This window comes from Babylonia areolata, chromosome 22 (genome assembly GCF_041734735.1).
Source record: "Babylonia areolata isolate BAREFJ2019XMU chromosome 22, ASM4173473v1, whole genome shotgun sequence".
Lineage (NCBI taxonomy): Eukaryota > Metazoa > Mollusca > Gastropoda > Neogastropoda > Buccinidae > Babylonia > Babylonia areolata.
Window position 1 is genome coordinate 12300215 of NC_134897.1, and position 25701 is coordinate 12325915.

The window sequence follows — 25701 nt, forward strand, 5'->3', positions numbered from 1 at the left end:
GCCGAATATCGCCAACAAGTTGGTGTACAAATTAACACCATGTTACTTAATGTGTGTCTTCTGTGTTTGTAGTTTGTAACTTTAACACTCATTATACCAGTGGACTTCTATATCTTTGACCATTATCACTCGGTGGGTTAACGTTCTAAGTAGCCATACTCAAGTCTTCTGTTCTGCGGTTGTCATATCATATACATGAAGAGGGAACAAATCAAACAGAGCTGTAGAAACAAGACACAAACAAATGACAGAGAGAAAAGAAGGAGAGATGGGAGGGGAAAATACGGGTATGGAAGACAGAAGAGGTAAAGGACCATCAGTGTGTACACACCAACAGACTTTACTTTTGACCGACTGTGTGATGGGCACTATAGCTGAGTGGTTAAAGCTGGGTTTTCAATCTGGGGGTCCTGGGTTCCAATCCCCATTGCACAGCATGGGTGGAGATTTTTCTGGTCCCCTGGGTCAACAAATGTACAGACCTGCTAGTGCCTGAAACCTCTTTTGTGTGAATACACCTTCAGAGGATCAAAATTCAAATACACGTTTAAGATCCCATAATCCATGTCAGTGTTTGGGTTCTGGAAACAAGAACATACCCAGCATGCACGTACCTGAAAAGGAGTATGCTTACCTACACAGCAGGATAAATACTGTCATACGCACAATAACTGAACGTGTATATTATTATGAGTGAACCTGGGCGATCCAGACCATAAACGCAGAAGACGACGAGACCAGCTGGTGCATACCATCAAAGAAGCGAACCACTTACACCCATGTAGCATGATGCCAATACAGACAGGCAATAAACCAAGCTTTCACTCCTGTTGTTGTGGCTGTACTATGGCCCTGTCTATCCCGCCCCCAGCTAACAGCTGCTAGTACCACTTATCCGGCATCATTATTTCATGCTCTATCTCTCAGCTGCCTTCACTGAGATGGTGGAGGAGGAGAAAAATGAGGACTGGCAGCAGTTGTGACAACAACAGTGGTAGAGGTAGTAGTCACAGCAGCTCCAGTACAGAAGCAGCAGCAGTCAAAGCAGCAGCAGTAGTAATAGCAACAGTGGCAGTAATAGCAGCAGCTGTAGTCATAGCAGTAGTATTAGGGTCATTCTTCAGTGCTGGTCGCACGAAGTGGGAATTGGAGGCAAAATTAGTAAGTAGTTAAATGCAGTTTAAACAGGCTGTTCAATAATCTAAAAACCTTATATTATCAGATGCACCTAGAAGAACACAACAAAGTGTTGTCCATGTTGTGTATGGATGATGTGGGGACATGCTTGTCAATAAAGCTTGACACTGGTGACTCTGAGTGCTTTATACTGGACACAAAAATCTGATAGAAGCAATTGACTTTCCTTGGAAGACCCCTAACACACTTGATATATAACAATAAATATTAATGCATTGTTGTCATGCATGCATTTTTAGTATCAGTATTGGTATCAGTATCAGTAACTCAAGGAGGCATCACTGCGTTTGGACAAATCCATAAAGTGGAGTCACACAGTACTACAGATTTAACAAAACGACTGAAATCAATCAATCAAGCTAACTTATATGAAAGACCCCCAAAAACGGAGTATGGCTGCACACATGGCGGAGTAAAAACTGCCATAACTTAAAAAGCCCACTCGTGTACAGTTGAGTGAACATGGAATTTGCAGCTAACGAACGAAGAAAAGAATATGAAAGAAGGGATGTACAGCTGAAAAAGAAAATTCATCTCAACATTCTTCTTCTTCTTCTGTGTTCGTGGGCTTCAATTCCCACGTTCACTCGTATATACACGAGTGGGCTTTTTACATGTATGACCGTTTTTACCCCGCCATGTAGGCAGCCATACTTCGCTTTCGGGGGTGTGCATGCTGGGTATGTTCTTGTTTCCATAACCCACCGAACGCTGACATGGATTACAGGATCTTTAACGTGCGTATTTGATCTTATGCTTGCGTATACACACGACGGGGGTTCAGGTCTGCACATATGTTGACCTGGGAGATCTTAAAAATCTCCACCCCTTTACCCACCAGGCGCCTGTCACCGTGATTCGAACCCGGGACCCTCAGATCAAAAGTCCAACGCTTTAACCACTCGGCTATGGCACCCGTCATCTCAACATTCAACTGGCCTCAAAAGTCATCAAATTTTCTAGGTTTGATCTGTGATGAACGCTCGTGACTTGCCATCACTGATCAACCGTTCATTGTCAAAAAGACTGAAGGGAATTAATTAACTGAGCAGCAACTCTTATCTGAGATATGTTTAGGGGGATCATAAAGTCAAAGTGGGAATTTTCCTGGCCATTTGGTTGTTTTTCAGGCTCCCTTCACTTTATCGGGAAGAAAGTGTCCACTGTTAGTGTTATGCTCCCAATGAATGAGACAAAAATAATTCAGCCAAACACCAATTCTCTCTTCTTCTTTTTTTATGAGCCAATCTGCTTATTCATTTTTACTTTTTCTTACCATGCCCTTTTAGGCTGCCATATTCCATTTCGACATGTTGTTCATTGATATTATTGCTGACTGTTGGTGCAGTTTCTTTTTCTTTTTTTTTTCTTCTTCTTTTTTTTTTCTTCTTTTTTTTGTTGAAACTCTGACTGCAATGCTGATGTGTAACGCAAACAGGGAAGACAGTGTGTGCATGAGGATGGAGGGCGGGACTGCTGTCCAGTTGATTCAATGTTAATTGTCACATCCTCAACACCAAGGTCACCAAAAAGGCCTCACGATCGGCACCACCAAACGAAGACCCCAGCGACATATCTTCTGCTGTGTACCGTGACAATAACTGAAGCTGGGTATGTATGGATATATGCTGGCATGGGACTGGTTTGGCTTGCTTACTAACTCTAAGCAAACTTAGAGCTGCAAAGATCGCCTCATGCAATCCTCCCCGAGGAGTGCAACATCCTCCCTATACACAATACAACTGCACTGAGACAGACTAAGAGAGCAAGCACGTGTCTGCATGTGTGCTTGCATGCATACATATCAACAGTCAGGCATGTGTGAGTCCTCTCTATAACACACACTGGCGTTCATGTCTGTGTGGAAGCAAGCATGGGTTTTACAAAGGGAGCTTAAAATGCATCAGTAAAAACAAAGGGAGGTAAAAAAAAAAAAAAAAAGGAAAAAAAAGCCAGGTAAATTTCTCTGCTCCTGTCAGTCACTGCCTCCTCCTCTTTCAGCCCCCCCCCCCCGCCCCCCCGCTCTCTCAACTTGGCACCACCCCCCACCCCAGGCGCCCCCACCTCCACCCCCCTAACACTGCCTCCTCCTCTTTCAGCCCTCCCCCCCCTGTTCTCTCCCCTTGGCACCCCCCACCTCCACCCCCCTATCACTTCACCCTCCAGGAATTTATGTAGGTATTTACTTAAAGGTACAACAGATATATGGAAGCAACCCAAAGCCAAAACTCCCAGAGCCCACTGTGACAAATGCACTGTCTGAGAAAAAAAAAAAAAGAAAAAAAAAAGTGTGTGGCATCCCTTCACCGACTCTTCCTAGGTAAACATAGAAACAACTCTTAATAGGCGCACAGTCAAGCCATGCCAAAATTCCTCCCCCACCCTCCCACCACCTCCTCCCCCCTCCAACCCCCCTCCTTCCCCACTACCCCGCACACAGTTTCTGCTTTCTGTGTGTGTGTGTGCCACTTTTCATTTTCTTTTATGATGGTGCAACTTTTGTTCTGTAAGGTTTCAGTGTGTTAAAAATTAAAAAAAAATGTAAGGGGGAGGAGACAGAGAGACAGACAACTGACAAATGGGGAGTTTTATCATACTCCCAGTTTGGTTAAATATACTTACCATGTCAAACTTATGCAAACTCTGCCTACTGGTTCGTTCTGCTTGGCCAAAATTTGCGGCAACTCAGTGGTTAAGATGTCTTGTTATTAGTCTGCCGTCTGCCAGCCATCAAATGCCATTTCCGGCCAGAGCACAACATATTTTATCGGCCACTCAGCAGTTAAGCCCAATAGACAAGGGGGAGTAATTATCTCATTCAGTGACATTATAAACAGAACTAAATGCCCACAGACATCTCTTACACTGGCGCACACTCTCATGCATGCCCAACACACACACACACACACACACACACACACACACAAACACGCGCACGCACATGCGCAAAAATTGATTGAGAGACAGAGAACTCAACGCAGCCAAGCTTCCTTTTTTTTATATCCACTTTTTTTCTTTCTTTTATGTCAAAACAAACACAAGCAATAAATACTTTTTTTTCTTTGATTTTGTTCTTGTTGCTGCTACACGCTGGTGTTTGATTGATGGTGCGCCCACACTGGCTTTTTTTTCTTTTTTGGGGGGGGATGGGAGGGGGGGTCTTTTTTTTTCTTCTTTTTTAATTGACATAATCCTCTGCCTATCTGCAAACCTGCCAACAAGCACACATATCTCGTCTCCAACATGTACAGATGAATGGATTTAATGATTTACTATCTGAACAGAAGAAGACAGCATTCTTCACCCATAACCATCACCTATGTCCCTCACACAAGAAGAAGAAAACCTTCATGGCTCACACACGATTCCTAAAGATCATTTTTGTTTTTATTGTGTGTGTGTGTTTGTTTTTTTCAGAAGGAAAATGGACACTACCCTCCTCTCCAATTTGTTGTGGAAGCATGAGCCTTTGCGAAAGTGCACATGGCGCAAATTGAACCAGAGCTCGAAATTCCTGCCTGTCAAATTGTCCAGTACATCTTAAACCTGACAGACGACGGGCACAACAGCCTAATGATTAAAGTGTTGGACTTTCAATCTGAGGGTCCCAGGTTCGAATCTCAGTAACGGCACCTGGTGGGCAAAGGGTGGATCTTTTTCCAGTCTCCCAGGTCAACATATGTGCAGACCTGCTTGTGCCTGAACCCCCTTCATGTGTTTTTGCAAGCAGAAGATCAGATACACACGTTAAAGATCCTGTGATCCATGTCACCGTTCGGTGGGTTATGAAAACAAGAACATACCCAGCATGCACACCCCCCAAAACAGAGTATGGCTGCCAACACAGCGGGGTAAAAACAGTCATAAACGTAAAAGCCCACTCGTGTACATATGAGTGAACGTGGGAGTTGCAGCCCATGAATGCAGAAGAAGAAATCTGACGGACAAGCGGTCATGCTCTCTCCACTTGTCCATTGGGCAACCACACTGTGACACACAGTGTAACTGAGGGTGCTATGTTTACCAGCAAAATAACCACTTGGACAAATGCAGAGAGTGTAAGACTTTCACACTGAGTTCAAAACACAAAAGCCTTTCTCTCTTTTTTTTTTTTAAAGTAGTGATCCGATGGGGAAGAAAGTATATTCAGATTGATGTCCCATTAAGTGGCATAATTTTGCTGCTCCTGGTACATGTATACATCAATGAACTTGTGCATGAAGCAGGAGTACTGTTGTAAGTTATATAATGTAAAAAATGACAAAAAGAATGCTATTGTTACAAATCATTCTGTCAAAGAAGAAACTGAACAGACAGACATGAAGACAACATAGAAACAAACTTGGCAAAAAAAGGGTGGGGAGTGAAGGGGTAATAATAATAATAATAATGGACATTCATATGGCTCGTTTCTCCAGAAATACAGATCAAAGTGCTTTACATTTCGTTCCCCACTCTCCTCTTCCCCAGTCAATACTCCCCCCCTCCCCCCCTTCACCCCCCAGGCCCCACACACGAGGGGTAAGGAGGAAAAAAAAAGACCGGCTAACGAGAGACAATCCCCCAATCAACATGAAGCCTTTCCAGAAAGAACCAGGAAATGCACTGACAGCCAAAATAGACACAGAGATGGACAACTAATCACTCAACAAATACAATGTACAGGAAAGCACTGTTGTTATTGCCAGATGAGAGAGAGGCAGACCAATCAGTCAGACCCGGGACACACGGAGACAGACAGAAGAACATCAAACAACTGTAGCTATTTTCATGAAGGGAGGTTAACAACAACCCACCCACTCACCCATGCTCACAAGCAAGCACACACACACACACACACACACACACACACACACACACACACACACACACACACACAGTGACACACACACACACACAGTGACACTCACACACACACACACACACACACACACACACACACAGTTACACACACACTCACAAGACACACACACAAGACACAACACATGCTCTTACACTCTTATCCGCTGCAATAAGCACATGCACACCCTCACACTCTTTCTCTCTCTCCCCACACCCCACACCTCTCCAAACCCCCAACCACACCTATCTCTTCAACATCCCTTCCATCCATCACTCTGGAACTGTCGACAACAACAAAATATCTTCCAAAATAATAAACACATCCTAAAAATAAACAAATAAATAAATCCCAAAAGAAAGGAGAAGATGGCCGGAGAACGAGTCAGATCAGCACACAATGTTTCACTGTGTCTGTCTTCATGTGTTCGCTTCCCAGACCCTCATGCATCACCAGATGTATCATGTATGTATGTAGTCTCTAAAGAAGAAAACAAATATGTCTGGACTTCAAAGAATGAAACAATCCTGCTTGTATAAGAATGCGTCAGTTAATCAAATAGGAACGACAACAAAGACATTTGCATTATTTTCCAAGAATGTATATATATATATATATATATATTTAGGCTCAAACAGATGCACATGATCACACACACACACACACACACACACACACACGTGCACGCACACACACACACACCATGACTACTTTCATTTCCAAGAAAACACATGCACACAGACACATATATATGGAAAAGGTAAAGTAAATGAGCTACAACTGTCTGGCACTGCAATATTTCTTTTTCTCCCCCCCCCCCCCCCCCCCCCCCTTTTACCATCCCTCCCTTTTTGGGGGGAGAGGAGGTGGGGGTTAAGGGGGGATAATCAAGTGACAACAGAAAGCTGGAAAGCAGGTGCCAGCCTTACATGATATTTGTAAACACATTGTCTCCTTCGCCCCCCCCCCCCCCTTCACCCCCCCCCCCCCCCCCCCCCGCCTCTCCTCCCTCTCTGTATTTCCTTCTTCAGTTTAATGTCTCTTTCATTTCACTGGAATATATCAGCCAAATCTCTCTCTCTCTCTCTCTCTGTGTCTCTGTCTCTCTCTTTATATCAGTACTGAGGTATCAGCTATATTTCTGATATTACATTGTACTTGTGTCACACCCATTCAGTAAGGGGCTTTGGCCTATATTGATTTTTTGAATAAAACCATGTGTTCATTTGTTCATTCTGTTAAGCTCTCTCTCTCTCTCTCTCTCTCTCTCTCTCTCTGTGATCATACATACAACTACAAGCATGTGCATATGCATGTGTGAGTGTGTGTGTCTGTGTGTGTATATGATGTGCACGAGTGCATGAATGCGTTCAGGTGTGTGCATGTGTGTTCAGGTGTGTGTGCATGCATGCATGCGCTCCGGCATGCGCTCAAAACAGCTTGCAGTCTGTTTCTCATTCTCTCTCTGCTGTTTTCCCCAGTCTGCAAGCATGTATTCTCTGTCTGCCTGAGATGAAGAGGGAATGAGGGTGTGGTCTCTGTGACAATGTGCATGCGTGTACTGTTTATCAACCTGCATATGGAATGAAAATCATCTCTTCTCTTTCCCTCATCTCACAGCCACAGTCATTCACACACTATTTGACAAACATGTGTGCATGCATGCACACACACACACACACACACACACACACAAGTATGAATGGATGCAAGCATTTACACACACACATATTCACATGCATGTGTGTGCATGCAGGCAAGCACATGCTCTCTCTCTCTCTCTCTCACACACACACACACACACACACACACACCCACACACACACAAAAACACACACACATGAAAACACACACACACACACACACACACACACACACATGAAAACACACACACACACACACACACACACACACACACACACACACCCCAGTCAGTGGAAAAAAAAACCAACCACCCTATTCCACTTGCCAACCCTGCACCACTTGATGCCTTCCACAGCCACCTCATACTGCCACTCACCTCTTTTCTCTCTCTCTCTTTCTCTCTCTTCCCCATCCTTCCTGATCTCTTTCAGTTTCTGGCTGCCTCTCTCTCTCTCTGTCCTCCCTTTCTCTCTCTCCCCCCTCGCCCCCTCTCTCTCTCTCTCTCTTGTTCTCTATCTTCCCCAACCCCTCTCTCTCTCTCCCCCCCCCCTCTCTCTATGTCTCTCTCTCTCTTTCCATCCTATCTCTTTCTCTCCCTCTCTCCCCCTCCCTATCTCTCTCTCCCTCCCTCTCTCCCCCCCTCTCCATGTCTCTCTCTCTCTTTCCATCCTATCTCTTTCTCTCCCTCTCTTCCCCTCCCTATCTCTCTCTCCCTTCCTCCCCATCTCTGTGTTATGCATCTCTCTCTCTCTCACTCTCAGCATACCCATATAACCTCAATACTGCAAATGGCACTTGCCTATCTGTGACAGCTTTTTCAGAGCAATAATAATGCCACTGAAGTAGATAGAATGAGAGCAAAGAATCTGTCCCTCTCCCTCAGCATCTCCGTTTCTTATGCATAGCCTTCTCTCTGTGTGTGACTCTTATGAAAGACTGTATCGTAAATTTGGGGATCTGAAACATCTTTTTTACAGCATGAATAATGCCAAGTATCTAGATCAGAGACACAGCAAATAAGCAGTCAAAACAAAAGTGATAATAAGCTACCGTTCTCTCTCAGTCTCTCTTAAGCAAGTGTTTCCCTCTCTCTCTCCTTCTAATACAAAACCACAATGTAAACTTGCTGATCTGTGACATCTTTTCGGGCATTAATGATGCCAAGTCAAATGTAAGATCTGAGTAAATTTGGACTTATCTGTGGAACACAACAGTGGAAAATGCAAAGTCTAGAGACACCGGTGTCAAAATGCCTGTTAAAATATTTCCCGCTGGTGTGCTAAAAACATTTCCTGTGGTGCAAAAATGTCTGTTAAAACACCTCCCATTTCAACTCTTAGTGAAGTCTCACAAAATCTTCGCACCAAGTTTTCTAAAAACAGTTTATGGAGAGATGCCTTCTTCTGCAGAAAGCAGAACTTCCAGATTGTTTGTGTCTCATTTCACAGTCACAGCACTGAAAGCACCTAAACAGATTGTTGCCAAGCATTCCCTAGGCAATGCTGAAGGCTGTGTGTGTGTGTGTGTGTGTGTGTGTGTGTGTGTGTGTGACAATGTGCGTGCATGCATGCATGCGTGTGTGCATTGTGTGTGTGTGTGTGGCAATGTGCGTGCATGCATGCATGCGTGTGTGCATTGTGTGTGCGTCTGTGTGTGTGTGTGTGTGTGTGTGTGTGTATGTCAGTGTATGAATTGCACAACTAGAGTGTGTTCAGTACACTGAGTTGCATCAACCAAGACTGTGTGCTATATAAGAACTGATTCCTTACTAATCTTATTTTGATTCTTTTATTATTGTTATTATCATCATCATTATTATGCTATGGAAAAGGGGGAAAAAACTCGACACAGGCGTATCAATCATACAATCAAAATACTGGTATCCATACCCCATGTGCTGTGTGCAAATTCATATATACACATACATCCATGCATGTGCACATACGCACACACGCAGAAAGTTAAGTAGTCCAATACTTTCACATGTACTTACGTGCCAGTGATATATATATATATATGCATTCACATTCCCACTCACACACTCACTCACACACACACAAAAAAATTAAATACACTCACACACATTACACACACTTCTTGTCTCCAATTATCAAATTAGTGAGCTGGCTGCTGCTCCAGCCTTTGCAAGGTCAGTTTTCTGATGTAAAACATTGACATGATAGGGATTACATGCCAAGTGCACCTGTGAGTGCATATCATGTGTGTGTGAGAGTGCTGGAGAATATACTCAATGAAGTGAGCTTGTATACAGGTAGTGCGTGCATGTGTGTGTGTGTGTGTGTGTGTGTACATGTGAACATGTGACCCTGTATACATGTGTGTGTGTGCACGCATATGTGTGTGCATACATGTGAACATGTGATCCTGTATACATAGGTGTATGCGCGCGCCTGTGTGTGTGTGTGTCCGTGGTGTGTGTGTAAGGGGGGTGGGGGGGGGTATATGCATGTATGTGTGTCTGTATGTCTGTGCACAAAGTGCACACGTACACACACATGATCAAAAATACACATATACCTGCATGCATGTGAGCGTGTGCTGCGTATGCATGCCTAGGGGGCCAGGCCAGGCTTGTTATCATTCATTAACCAGGTTAACATGCTCTCCCCAGGGTAGGAGTGCAGGGCAACCAGGCAGGCAGGCATTTGGACTGGCATCTTGATATGACCCCCACTCCCCATCCCTCTCCCTGCACCACCACCCCATCCCCTTCTTCCTTCCCCTTCTGGTCTCACCCACCTCCCACTCCCCTCCCCCCCCTCCCTGCTCCCCCTCCCCACCCTCCCCACTCTCCGTCAGCTGTCTGTGGCTGCAGTGTGTGATCTACTAATCAGACCTACAGGGCTGCTGGTGGAATATTGGCTGCTCTTTTTCTTTCTTTCTTTTTATATTTTCCGTTTTTTTTCCCCCCTGGTGGAGGGATCCATCTCTGCACCTGGGTCTGTCTGTCAGTCAGTCAGTGTGTGTGTGTGTGTGTGTGTGTGTGTGTGTGTGTAAGAGAGAGAGCAAAAGAGAGAGAGTCTGTGTGTGTGTGTTTCATTCCTTTAATTATACGTCTATCCATCATTTGAGTGAAACATAAATATTAGTGAGAGAGAGAGAGAGAGAGAGAGAGAGAGTGTGTGTGTGTGTGTGTGTGTGTGTGTGTGTGTGTGTGTGTTATTTCTTTAATTCAACGTCTTTCTATTTCAGCAATATAAATGTAAGAGAGAGAAAGAGAGAGAGAGAGAGAGAGAGTGTGTGTGTGTGCGTGTGTGTGTGTGTGTGCACGCAGCTGCCTCTGAACATCTGTGTTAATCAGTGACTGAGTGATTTAAATATGTGTGTATGCACTGCATTGCTTTGGGGGAAGGAGTGTTTCTACATACTCATGCAATTATCACCTGTAAGATAACGCAGACCCAGTCAACAAAACTTCAGAGGTTGTTGTGACAATGTAAACACACACACACTGAGGGCTTTATGCCACTGTGTCACATCTGGACAGGCAGTGTTGGCCATGAATCATGACAAGCTGTGTGATAAATCAACACACACATGATATATACACACTCGCACTAAACCCTCTTTTCTATTTGTGCAAAGATGAATTACTGGGCTTACTGTCTGTAAAACCAAAGCAGTCCCATTGTGTGCACACAAGAATTTTTCTCAGTGACATATCCTTTAACAGATGTTTTGTCTGTCTAATCTTTGCCTTGCTCTGAGATTGTTTTGTTTGGTGCAGTAAGGGTAAGTTTTCTGTTTTGCATTGTGTGTTGTTGCTCATCAACCCTCTGTGTTCTGGTGGGGGGGTTTTCTTCATCAACCCATTTTCTGTGTTTTGGTTCTTTTCTACTCCATGTACATTTGCATGTTCTGCAAGTGTATCATGTTCATGTGCCTAGTAAAGTATGAAGGTAGGTGTGTGCAACTCGATACATCTGTTTTTGTGATTTGTGATTCTGTTCCTGTGTGTGTGTGTGTAAGTGTGTGTGTATGTGTGTGTGCGCATGTGCATGAGTGTGCATGTGCGTGCGTGCGTAATTTAATGTCAGTTCCCTTTGTGTGGTGTGTTTGTAAGCATGTGCATGTGCAAGCTTGTGACTGCAAGTGCATATGATTGAAAACAATGTCTCTGTGTGTACAAGTGAGTGCATGCATGTGCTTCAATCAACATCTCACTGTCTATACATGTGCATCATTTAGATTTGTGATGTGTGATGTGTATGCTGAGTATTGTGTGTGAATGACACAAATCACTGTTCTAATGTTTGGTTGGGCGGCTGGCTGGGTTACAAATGTAAACAGTCATTTTTGCACGTTTTACATGTCCATTTTTTTGTAATGTAAAGATGAACTGAGAATGTTTGACAAGAAAAGGTCTGATATAAATCAAATTAATATGATCATTAACGTGATGCAAAACACCATCTCTGATATTTGCCAAGATCCTGGGTGCTTGTGAATATGTGTGTGCATTCAATCATACTGTCTGCGGAAAAAAGCAAATTCGTGTGAATGAGAAAACAGAGGCTAGATGCTCTCTATCTCTCTCTCTCTCTCTCAGACACACATACACACACACACCTACCTGCACACACACACACACACCTCACAACACACACACACACACACACACACACACACACACACATACACACACATCCTAAACACCCCACACTCATGCATACACACACATACACACACACACCTCACAACACACAAACACACACACAGAGACATTCCCCTCCACACCCCACACCACACACACACACACTCACACACACACTTCCTCATCCCTTGCTGTCAGAACATGGCAAAAAAAGACACCAAAGGCAGGGAAGGGGTGGACTGGGAGGTGTGGGGGAGGAGGGGGGAGGGAGGGTGGGTGGGTGTGGCCCGGAGGCAAAGCCTTCAAATGAACAGTGAGACAGAAAAAGAGACAGAGAAAGAGGAAATGATTCACAGTTTCCATGTATCTCCCAAACATTTAGTACCATACCACCCCCCCTAAAGCCTGGTTCCGAACCAATGGACACACGCACTCACACAACATCAGTAGCCCACTCCTGTACAGGAGTTTACCTCAGCTCTAAGCTAAACAAACAGCCTGGGGGCTGAAGACACAGCCTGCGCACCCCATCACACCCCACTCACACCACCCCATCGCGTCTCCCTTCACTCAATGTCCACCAACACAACTCTCCTCAACCATGTCAACACACACACACACACACACACACACACATGCTGACTCATGCTCACACATCTATGCACACACACACAAATGCGGATTCACCCATTCACATGTGTACACACACACACACACACACACACATGCTGACTCATGCTCACACATCTATGCACACACACACAAATGCGGATTCACCCATTCACATGTGTACACACACACACACACACACACACACACACACACACACACACACACATGCTGACTCATGCTCACACATGTATGCACACACACACAAATGCGGATTCGCCCATTCACATGTGTACACACACACACACACACACACACACAGGCTGACTCACACACAAAAAACACATGCTGACTCACAAACACAATACACACACACACACACACACACACACGCACATACATGCACAGGCACTTACTCACTCACTCACTCTCACTCTCCAACACACACACACACACGCACACACACACATGTATACACATGTACAAAACACACTAACTCACTCTCACACATACACACACGCATGCATGCACACACACGCACACACCCACATATAAGAATAAAGAAAAAATATTACCAAGGACATGAACAGAGCACACACTGTATCATGTAAGCTCAGTCATCATACAAGCATCCTGAACATGCACACTCCCAACAAAAAGTTTCTGTAATACAAGCTGCAGAAAGCAGGCACAGCACACATTGCCATTCTCTTAATATGCACGCACGCACGCACGCACACACACACACACACACACACACACACACACTAGCACGCACATATGCGTGTACTCACACACAAATGCACACAAAAACATGCATGCACATATGCGTGAATGCACACACACATGAACTCACCACACACACACATACACCAGATAAGCAATCAATACAGGTAGATCAGTAGATAGGTAATTCGTGAACACAAAATGACCTGTATTATCGTAACCTGAGACTATATTGGTACTGTGTGTGCACTCAGTATTTCTCTCTTTCTTTCTCTCTCTCTCTCTCTGTCTCTGTCTCTCTCAGTATCTCTTTTCTCCTCTTCATCCACCACCACCACCCCTCTTTCCATCTTCCCAACTGACTCCACGCACCCCTTCCCCCACCAACTCTGTCAACTCCAGTCTCTCTCTCTCTCTCGTTTTCGGTCTCTGCTTTGGATGTGATTGTGACATTGTGTCCTCACATCCATGTCAATGAAAATGTGTGTGAGAGAGACACAGACACAGAAAGAGGGGGGGCAGAGGAAGGGGGGTGGGGAGGACAGGAAAAGAGAAAAGGGAGAGAGAGGGTGGACGAGAGACAGAGAGAGAGAGAGAGAGGATGGGGAGAGAGGAAGAGAAAGAGATACAGACAGGAAGAGAGACGAGCGAGGGGGACAAAGACAGACAGAGATAGAGAGAGAAAGAGAGAAAGACATGCAGGATACGGGCAAGAGAAAGAGATGAAGAGTCCAGCAGACCAGAGGGAAACAAACAGTGAGCGTGAGAGTCATCAATGTTCACCAAGGTGGGGGACAAGAAGGAAACATTCTAACTCGTTGATGAAAACTTGTACATTCTTAAATCATGCACACACACCCTCCACACACACACACACACACACACACACACATACATCAAAGCATGGACAATCACATGCACACACACACAAATATGGAAACGTACACACACACATACACATACATGTGCACAAGCACACACACATACGCACACAAACACACACACACCCAAACACACGTACACAGAGAGGCAACTACACACACCATCCACAAACAAAAAATAACAAAAACAACACAAATCTCACCTTTCATTCTTGGCTTGTGACACTATCCGTGACTTTTCCAGCAAGTATTTTTCCACAATAGCACTGAAAGGGAACAGAAACACCAATATTTAGAGAGAGAGAGAGAGAGTGTGTATGTGTTATTCCTTTAATTCAACATCTTTCTATTTCAGTGATATAAATGTAAGAGAGAGCGAGAGAGTACCAGTACCAAGAGAAAAAGACAGACAAAAAGACTGAAAAGAAATAAAATGTCAGGAATTAAAATCAGTCATATTCAAGCAAGACAGAAAGAAGACAACAGCTAATCTGAAGAGCAGGAAACACATTCACAACTGCACCTCCAGCCTACATGCGGGATTCATTCAGTTGTACATTCATCCAGTTTCTTTCCTTCATCGTGACTGACGAACTGACTGGCTGACAGACAATGAACCGGCAAACAGATGGTCGAATGATGCATACATGTGTCAGAGTAACATATTTTTTTGGTAACATAAGTTTGTGTCATGGGTCCAGGGGCCACTTACCTAAGTGCAAGTCTTAATACAGAAACAAAGCAAAATAATGATTTTTCTGCAATCGTTGAAATGCCAATACAGAAATCCATCATACTTTGGATATACTCCTACCCATTCAGAATGGAAGTGGAAGGGCAAGCTCAACCAAACAGCATCAAAATGAATCAAAGTAACTCAAATTCAACACAAAGAAGACAATAAACATAATCTGCTGAAGATGAATCAAACAAAAAGAGATACAAATCAAGACACAAGGCTACACTTACCAATCAAACTATCTGCACATCTTGGAAAAAAGATCAAACTGTGTCAATATTCTTCCCCCCACCCCCAACCCCACCCCACCCCCCGCATACCCAAAACCTCGTGGTTTCCCTTAAGCTCCCCCCCCCCCCAACCCCCTCCATCCACATCCACTTCTCCCCCTCCTCTCCCCTCGTTCATTCTCTCTCAGCTTCTCAAAGAACCATGTCAATACAATTACAAAACTTGGGTGGGATGCACGTGGGTGGGATGACTGATTTTTTTTCTTGAACCAAAAGTTTGTGGCCATGATCTACAGGCCACTTAAACTGAAGTGCATGTCTGAATACCGAAGCAAAGTAAACAAATGGGGGAAAAACTTTTTTTTTTCTTTAAGAAAAGTCACCAAAATACAAATACAGAAATCTGAACAATACAGAAATAATCCCATCCATGTAAAATGTCAGTATCCCTCTGTCAATGGACAATGCCAAACAAATACATCATTACAGCCCAGCCGACTACATGGGGCCAGGTCAGGGCAGGGTGTCAGTCAGTACCTAACAGAATGCAGACGAAGTGAAGACACAGCTATGTGCCCCTAACTCACCCGTGCACCATTCCGTTCTCCTTGTAGTTGACCTGGATGAACTTGCCGAAGCGACTCGAGTTGTTGTTGTGCACTGTCTTCGCATTGCCAAAAGCCTGCACAACAAGTCACACACCCACACTTCACTGCACACTTCACGTCACTTCAGAAATTTTTCAGAAATAAAATAAAACGTGAGAGCCAAATCCTTCATAGATTTTGCTCACTATCAGAAATGAGTGTCTGTTGAAACCGTGAGCTGTGTGCTGGACAGTGAACAGTTTTATATCAAGCAGCCCATATCAATCGGGATTTCATTATTTTACAATCACACATGCTCCCAACCCAACCTCAACACACTCCCCCACCCCACCTCCCTCACAAACACACACACACACACTCTGACCTCCAGCACAGGCCCAGCCCCCAGAATGGTCTGTTCCATCCATCTCCACCCCTCTCCACACACCACTCCCCTCTTCATCCCCCCACTGGCCCCTTTCACACTGACCTCCAGCACAGGTCTGGCCCCCAGGATGGTTCGCTCCACCCCCACCCCTCCCCACCCACCAGTCTGCTCCTTACACACACCCCTCTCCCCCCAAACACTGACCTCCAGCATAGACCCAGCCCTGAATGGTCTGCTCCACTCCACCCCTCCCCACACCCAACTCCCCTCCTCACCCCCACCGCCCCCCACACACACACCCCACACCACTCACACACCCCTCTTCCAAAGTTCTATTCACACACACTCCCACCTAACTTTCCCACCCCTCCCAAACACCCCACTCCCCTCCTCACACACACACACACCCCACCTCCCTGACACACACACACCCTACTCCCCTCCTCTCACTCACACACCCCCCACACCACTTACACACCCCACCTCCCTGAAACACCCCCATACCACTCACACACCTCTCTTCCAAAGTTCTATACACCCACACTCCCTCCTCACCCTTCCCCCTACCCCCTACACCTCCCCCCTCCTTCCCTCCACAACATTCACCTCCAGCACAGGCCCTGCCCCCAGGATGGTCTGCTCCACCCCACTGCCATGTAGGCCTTTCTGTGACAGCGCCGTCAGGTGGTGCAGCAGCAGGTTGGTGCTCTCCGTCTTGCCGGAGCCAGACTCCCCGGAGATGACAATGCACTGGTTGCGCCGCGTCTGCAGCATGCTGTAGTAGGCGGCGTCGGCGATGGCGAAGATGTGGGGGGGCAGCTCGCCCAGGCGGCGGTTCTGGTACATCTTGACATACTTGGGGTTGTAGATGGGGAAGAACTTGAAGGGGTTGAGAGCTATCAGGATGGACCCCACGTAAGTGTAGATCTTGGAGTTGCTGAACCTGTCCAGGGTTAAAGGTCAGAGGCTGAAGGTCCTATAGCCTTTTGTGACTATATTAAAAGTTCAGAGTCTGAAGGTCTCATAAACCTTACGTGACCATCGGGGCATTGAATTTGTATCCCGTGTGACTTGGACTGCTCAAAAGGAAGGTGAGGACCAATCCTCTCTTCCTGCAGTTTTAAATTTCCCCAACGTAAGTCAAGTACCCATTCACACCTAGATGGAGAAAAGAAAATCGCAGTGAAGTGCCTTTCCCAAGGACACAACACCATGCCAAACAAAACGGGGCTTGAACCCTGACCACTGGTGCGCAGTGGTTCAGAAGTCCAACGCCTAACCGATTCCACCACGGTGCCTCCTGACCTGTGCTTAAGATGGGGGAATAGGGGTGGGGGACATGACTTTCTGTCCAACAGTCCTTTTCCATTCATAATATCTCTAGCCTTCTATCTGCATGTGACTTGTAAGTGTTGTCTTTCATCTGTTTTTGGTTTAATTTGGGAGTGAAAATTGATCTGTTTCCACACAATATTTGGCACTGTATGAGTACATACAATAATAATATCATTATTACTATTACTATAATCAAATAGTTGTCCATGGCAAAATTCTGAAGTAAAAACCACACTCTCCTAGAGAAACAAACAGACTTGCATACAGAAAACAAAAAGGGTGGCGCTGTACTATGGCAAAGCGCTCTCCCTGAGGACAGCAACCTGAATTTCACACAGAGAAATCTGTTGTGACAAAAAATAATACACTACACTATACTATATACAGCACTACACCACACTACACTACACTACACTACACTACACTACACTACACTACACAGGAACACTACAATACACTAAACTGCACTACAATTACCTTTGCCTTGAGGTTGTGCAGTAGGGCTTGCTCACTGAGGTCAAACAGATTGCTGAGGTCTCTCTCTCTCTCTCTGTTTTCCCTCACACACACACACTCTCTCTCTCTCTCTCTCACACACACACACACACACACTACCCCACACCACCACATCCAACACAAACCCCCAGCCCCACCCACCCACCTGGCCTTGAGGTTGTGCAGCAGGGTCTGTTCGTTGAGGTCCGGCAGGTTGCAGAGGTCCTGGTACTCCTTAGCACCCACAGGCTGCTGGAGGAAGGACATGAGGAAGGTGTCCACCACGCTCTGGTCCTTACACTCCACCCAGCCACTGCGCGACACCTCCGGGTCCTTTCGGCGGATGTAGAACCTGCAGGGGGCGTGGGGACATCTGGTTAGGTCTTCATCTTCACTGGGTTCTGATATCTTAATGTACTGGCATACCACTGTGTATTATGTAAGTATGTGTATGATGTATTAATGTGAACAGCCACTGCGTAACAAAGGTAACAAAGGACCAGATGTAGAATCTGTGAGGAAAATGGAGAGGTCATGTCTGGGCCTTCTTTAGTTCAATGTACCAGTTGACACAAGCACACCAGTGTATTATGTAAGCATGTGTATGATGTAATAATAAACCCAGCCACTCTGTGAAACATTGGAGTCCTTACACTGGATGCAGAACCTGCAGGGTGGGGTCAGAAGGGTCAATACAGTGTGTCAGAATTCTGTCATGTCTGGGTATCATGTTCTCTTATTTAAATGTAATGTCTGGGTATCATGTTCTCTTATTTAAATGTACTTTCTGGGTATCATGTTCTCTTATTTAAATGTACTGACACAGGCACATAAGCACACTATGCATGCATGCACATAATGTACTGATACACTGGTGTCATAAATTCAGCACCCCCACCCCACCCCACCCCACCCCCCAAGCCCCACCCCTCCCCATCATCTCCGCCCCTAGCAACAACTACGTACCATTAGTCTGATCTGAGTAATCACACTCACACACAGCCATTTTCTGACATGTGTATGTGTGTGCACGCACTTAATGTGAGTGCATGTGTGTGTGTGCTAGCATGAGCACACGCGTGTGAGTGGTCAGGGGCACACAAAATCATGGTCTCTAACTTTTTTTCACTTTCCTACTATGAAGCAGCCAAATGCGCTAGCGTTCACACACACATACTCCACTCTCCCCTCCCCAATTCAAACCCAAAATGAAATATCACTTTTAGTTTTAGCGCACAAACTGAAGGAAAACCCCACATCCGCACACACATTTTCATGCACACACACACACACACACACCCATGCCCCTACAATGCCCCCACACCCACCCACACAAACTCATCCCACCGTTGCCCCCACCCCTCTACATCCACCTGTAGCCGGTGAAGAGCCCCATGCCGCGGTCGAGGTCAGCATTGATGATTTTGGGCCAGAGGAGCTGGATGCCCACAGGGTTGTCCATGTCCTCCAGACGGCGCTCCTTGCACAGCTGGCCCCCCGACGAGAACACCTCTGCCAGTTCAAACCTCTCCACAGACCCCGCCAGCCGCAGTTTGCGTGCCGCTACCTGCAAGGGGACAGTATGTACAATAGTCAGTCGTGTTCAACTATGACCATCAGAACAGCAGAGGCAACTGCTCTCCTGACTATCTGGGCGAGAATTTGATTATACTATAGTGGAGAGAGTCTTGCCCAAGTTACATCCCCACTCTCTCAGCCAGGAGGGTTTTAGGACAGTTGGCACTGGGGATAGTTACCAAAGGCAAACTAGCCCCCAAGGCTGCAGCACTAAGAGCCAGTGCAGTAGTGCCTCCTAGTTTAAGAGTCATAGTCCTTCACAAAAGACTAAGCTGTATATGATTGCAACAGAAAAACCATTGATAACACAGCTCTCACTTTACTGTTGGCCCAACTCTAAATTTAAGTCAATATGTGATATAAGCTGAGTGTTGGGCTGTAAGAGTACAGTACCTCAACTGCTGTTTCATCTGTGATGTCAGTGGTTTGTGTCTGGGTTGTGTGTAGGCTGTGTGTGTTTGTGGGTGGGTGGGCAGGTGGTGGGGGGGTTGCAGCTGGGAGTGGGCATGTGCATATTTGTATGTGTGTGTGTGTGTGTGTGTGTGTGTCTGTGTGTGTGTATGTGTGTGTATGTGTGTGTGTGTGTGTGTGTGTGTGTGTGTGTGTGTGTGTGTGTGTGTGTGTGTGTGTGATTGCGCATGCAAGTAAGTTGGAAGAGTGGTATTCCAATGTCTGCACTGGGTGTCTAAACTGTTTTCTTTCATCACTTTATGAGCTAATGTGTACTGTACATATGGAAAACTCTTTGAGCTTTATTTGAGAAAAAGAATTCATTACCACTAGCAAGTCATGACAACTGTTGTGTCTTAAGTTTAGAGGAGCCATGGCCAAATGGTAATGCACCCAACTAGGAAGTCAGCAAACAGGGGTTCGATTCCAACACCAGACCATGATATTTACCTCATACCTCTCAAATGTTGCAGACCCAATTGGTGCCCTAACTCTTTGTGTACACGTGTATACTTAATATGTATGCAGAAGAAAAAATGCACACATTAAAGGTCCTGTAATCCATATCAGGGTTTGGGTAGTGAAAACAAAGAGCATACCCAGCATGCACACACCCCAAAACAGAGTATGGCTGCCTGTATGATGGGATAAAAATGGAAATGCATGTAAAAGATCATTCATATGTATAATATTCAAGTACATGTCACCTAAGGTCCCCCCCTTAAGGTTTCCAACTTAGTGAAAAATCCATGACAGTCAATGCATAATACTCTCATGGAAGTCTGATGTCAAACATTTGAATGATGGCCAAACACACAGACACAGACATACACATACACACATTCAGGAACTTGCATGCACAATAAACAGATGCACTCACACATTACCATCTCCCCCTCCTGCCCTCCCACACACACACGTGCGCGCACGTGTATACACACGTACACCCACACACACCACCCCCAAACACACACAGGAAGAGAAAAAGCCAGACAGACAACAGATTTAACAACAATCATACACACCCACGCATGCCCACACTTAAGGACACAACCAAACAAAAACATACTCAAACAAGCCCTGCATCGATATCCACCACTCAGCCTTAAACTAACCAGGAGGGGAAAAAAAAAGTTCCAAAGAAACTGGAACTGGTAGACACTACGCACTCTTTGAACATGCATTGTCACATCAATACAACACCACCACCACTTCCACCACAGCAGACGACTTCCCGTCAGGTCCGTCCGTACCTGCACAATGTCGATGGCAGGTGTGGCCTTCTCTGCCTCCACCGCCACAAAGTCGCATTCCTGGCTCAGTGGCCCCGCATAGATTCGAACCATGTAGGTCTCCATACTGAGGCGACGGATGATTTGAACCTGGAGGAAGGTAGGGGAAAGAGGGGAGACAATCAATGGTTGAATTCCCATCACAAAATGTCAACTGTCTACATGTACGCAAAGAGTTTGAGGAGAAGCGTTCAGAGTGGATCCGCTGTATCAATTCACACGTTCTGCATGGCTGTGCCTGGCCACAACTGCCAATGAATAATGTGACAGCTTCCACCAAACTTCCACAGTCTAAGTGCACAGAAATGAGAAAGTTTTACCAGTGTAAGAGGACATGAACGTGGTAACACTGCATGGTCATACTTTCACAGTGAATACATCAACTTCATGTTCATTAGCTCATACACGTAAGTTTTCAGTTATCCATGGATGCAGAATTAAATTATAATTCAACTATAATTAAAGTATAGCAACCACATCTTCTGAGGACTGATACATCCAATCTAACATTACAATTGAAGTTTATGAAGAAAAAAAAAAGATAAGCCCAAACACATGTATGGGAACTCACACACAAAATTTACACACCTGCACACACATACACACATGTGCATGAAATATTAACACATGTATGGATGCACACATACATGTAAACACAAATGCTCTGTAATCTATGGCTGAGAAATGAGAGGGAGGATGAGATGGAAAAGAGAACAGAGAGAAACATGTGACATAAACTCACATACTAAAAAGCTACGCCATAAAAAAGTACTTTAAAAACATATCAAAATTGCTGAAAAGCAGATAAGGAATCCCTAAATGTAATATAATAAAAATCAGAAAAGGAACCAACATAATAGACATATAATATGTAAATATGCACAACACAAATTATGGTATTACAGCATCTCATCCTGACTGCTGAAAGGATCACTGATTTCAGAGAACACATCAATCCATGAAACAAAAAACCTGCAGATGCCACAACCATGGTACTGCTGTAAGTAAAAACATAATAATGTGTAATATCATCTACCTATCAACTATACCAAGTCATTAACTGTAAGTGTAACAGCCAAAACACACACACACACACACACACACACACACACACACACACACACTCGCTCTCTGTATCGTACAACAGCAAAAAAGAAAGACATAGGATGGGAGAAATTGATACCAAACTTTTAAAGGTCAAATGGAAATGGTATGAACTAAGTCAGCATTGTGGCTCTCAGACAGGAGGACAGTCAAACGTACAAGATGCACACACACACACACACACACACACACACACAGAGAGAAACAGAAACAGAAACAGAAACACACACACACACACACACACACACAAGCACACAGATCCAAGAAAAGAGAGGATGAGGTAAAGTGTACAAAGCAGATAAGATATCAACTCTACAGTTGGTCTGTCTTCCCATTCAAACCTACAGGAGACTGGTTACAAAAAAACCCAGCTAGCAATCACACAATGATAGCTCTGATGGGGTTTAAAATGAAACGTCAGCCAAGTTCAAAGCTTCACCGTGAAGCAGTGGCCTAGTGGTAAGGTGCCCGACCAGGAAAAAAATGTTCGCAGGTTCAAGTCCAACAGAGACCAGGATTTTTACTCCCACCTCTAACAGACCTTCAGTGGTAGTCTGGGTGCTAGTCTTTCAGATAAGATGCTTAACCAAGATACTGTGTGTAGCATGTACTTAGCACACATTTAAGAACCCATTGTCACAAAGGGTTGTCCCTGGCAAAACTGGAAAAATCCACTTACTAATTCAAATAAAAAAACGCTTGCAGATCTATGGGGAAAAAAAGGGGTGGCAATGCACTGCAGTGACATAATCTCCCAACACAACACAACACAACACAACACAACACACCATACACTACACTACACTACACTACACTACACTACACAAATCCACATAGTGAGTTTGAAATGCCAGCCGACAACTGATTGCATTTTCACATGTTGTGATATCATCATTCAACACCACCTATAATTTGAACTTCAAGGAACTTAAATAAAAGCAACTTTTACCTTGTTAGTGTGCAGCTCAATTTTACATCTTTCTTAAAACTCTTCCCCCTATCTTTTCTTTTCAGTTAATTTTTTAAACACCTCCTTAACTTGCATGTAATGAATCTGTGCATGAGTGAAAACAAATCAGGATATACACATGTATGTATCTGAAGTTGGCTCAAGGCAATACATTGACTGCTCTCATTACTCATCAACTTGATGATATGCTCAAGTCTGCCCCCACATTATTTTTCGGGAAAAAGATTCTGATGTGGAGACCTGATGCAAACTAGTATAGACCTCAACAACAGTACAGACCGTGGGGAACAGTAAAACTGATTTAGTATATAGAGTCACTGTCTAGTCAAGTTACTCAATATTACAGACAGCCTGACAAATCTTTGACCAAGTGTGCTTTATTTTTATTTCTCTTTGTCTTATCCCTTTTCTTCTTTTTTTTTTCTTTTGACAGGGCAAAGTAGCAAAATCCCATGGCATAGAGAAAAAGAAATATGAGGAAAGGAAGAAGAAAGACAGAAAGAAAAATAAGGAGGCAAAGAAAGAAGATGAAACAGAATCATTCTTTTTCTATACCATTAAAACACCCACCCACCCACCCACCCACCCATATATATATATTATATTAACTGTCTAAAATACACTGTAACATACCATAACACACTGGTGCACTCGGGTCTGATTCTTGTCCTGTGCAAAGTACTCCTTTGCAAGTGCAAACTGAAAGTAGGTGCGGCAAGCAAGCTCCCTTAATATATCAAAATTACCTCCCTTCTATAGGCCCATGCAGCGCAACTTCTTTCTCTACGAGGGACTCCAAATGAAGGACGTGGGAGGTGTGCCACAGAAATGTTTAAGATGATGGGGTAACAATTTTTTTTTTTTTTTTTAAGACAGAGAGAAAAAAGAACAGAGAGAAAAAAAATGTTTCGGCACGAACTGCAAGCACTATGCCATGAGTGGCTTTCCCTTTTGTCACCCTACTGGTGGGACTAAGAGAGTGGGGGAAAAAGATTTGTCCAAACCCTTTAATTTGTTTGGGCTCCTTCTCTTTTGGGTGTAAAATGCCAAATGGTACTGTCTCACTCTTAGATTAAACACAATTTTATGGGGGATGGTGGGGGTAGGGGGTGGGGGGGGAGTTCATGCTCCACACATCCAGCTCACCTTGGAAGGTCGAAACTCATGACTGAGCGCGTCCAGGGAAGAGCTCTGGTTCAGACCCCGGCGGGAGGCCTCCATTCTCCCACCTTCACCTCTCCCTCCCTCCCTGCCACGACTGCCTCCAGCACACCCCCCTCCACATCTTCCTCCTCACGCTGGGCATACACACACACAAGGTCACACTCCAAGCACCACCACCGCTGGCAGCAGGGGCACTCCAATTCCTCACAACACCAACTCTTTGTGGTGTTCTGTTCGGGTTTCTGCTTCCAACAGCACACACACTGGACTGTAGTTTATTATTCTGAAGAATTCAACAGCTGATTTTTTTGGGGGGTGGGTATGTGTTGTTGCTGCTTTTCTTCTTTTTCCTGGGAATCCACACAAACGGAGATCACGGATGTTTCACTGGTGGCAAGCTGTGATCCAATGATTAAATCAACACGTGAATGATTTCAGCACAAAACATCAACACATGTATACAACACAAAACATTCACACTGCATGTGTACAACACAAAACTTTCATACATGTATATATATACACTAAACAAAACATAAAACACACATTTCTACCAGAAAAATACAATTTTCTTTTTAAATAAACACTTTCAATTTGGAAAGAGTTTCTTTGCAAGCTACTAGTTTCATATTTCTAATGATAAATTCCTGCTTAAAAAAAGAAAGAAAGCCAAGCTGCACTCTATTATAGTTCTACTTTCTTCAAAACTGAAACAAACAGTTCACAAGACACCTCACAAGGAGGTATTCATGATATCAGTCATGCGTTATTCTGTCCCAGATTCAAGCTCCATGATAATTTTTTTGCAAAGACAACCTCCTTTTTTGAAGCACAGACAAACTTTGCCTTCAAAACCC

The 25701-nt window shown here is 44.6% G+C and overlaps 1 protein-coding gene across 1 annotated transcript in view; it reads right to left on the reverse strand.

Moving 5' to 3' along the window:
* LOC143297382 (unconventional myosin-IXb-like) overlaps positions 1–25238 on the reverse strand; it is a 124899-nt gene extending 99661 nt beyond the window's left edge. The window contains 7 exon segments of the mRNA XM_076609698.1: positions 14716–14778; positions 16069–16163; positions 17063–17399; positions 18453–18638; positions 19660–19853; positions 21568–21696; positions 24827–25238. Coding sequence (XP_076465813.1) covers positions 14716–14778; positions 16069–16163; positions 17063–17399; positions 18453–18638; positions 19660–19853; positions 21568–21696; positions 24827–24901 — 1079 coding nt within the window. The 5' untranslated portion in view covers positions 24902–25238.
* Positions 25239–25701: the final 463 nt, after the last annotated feature.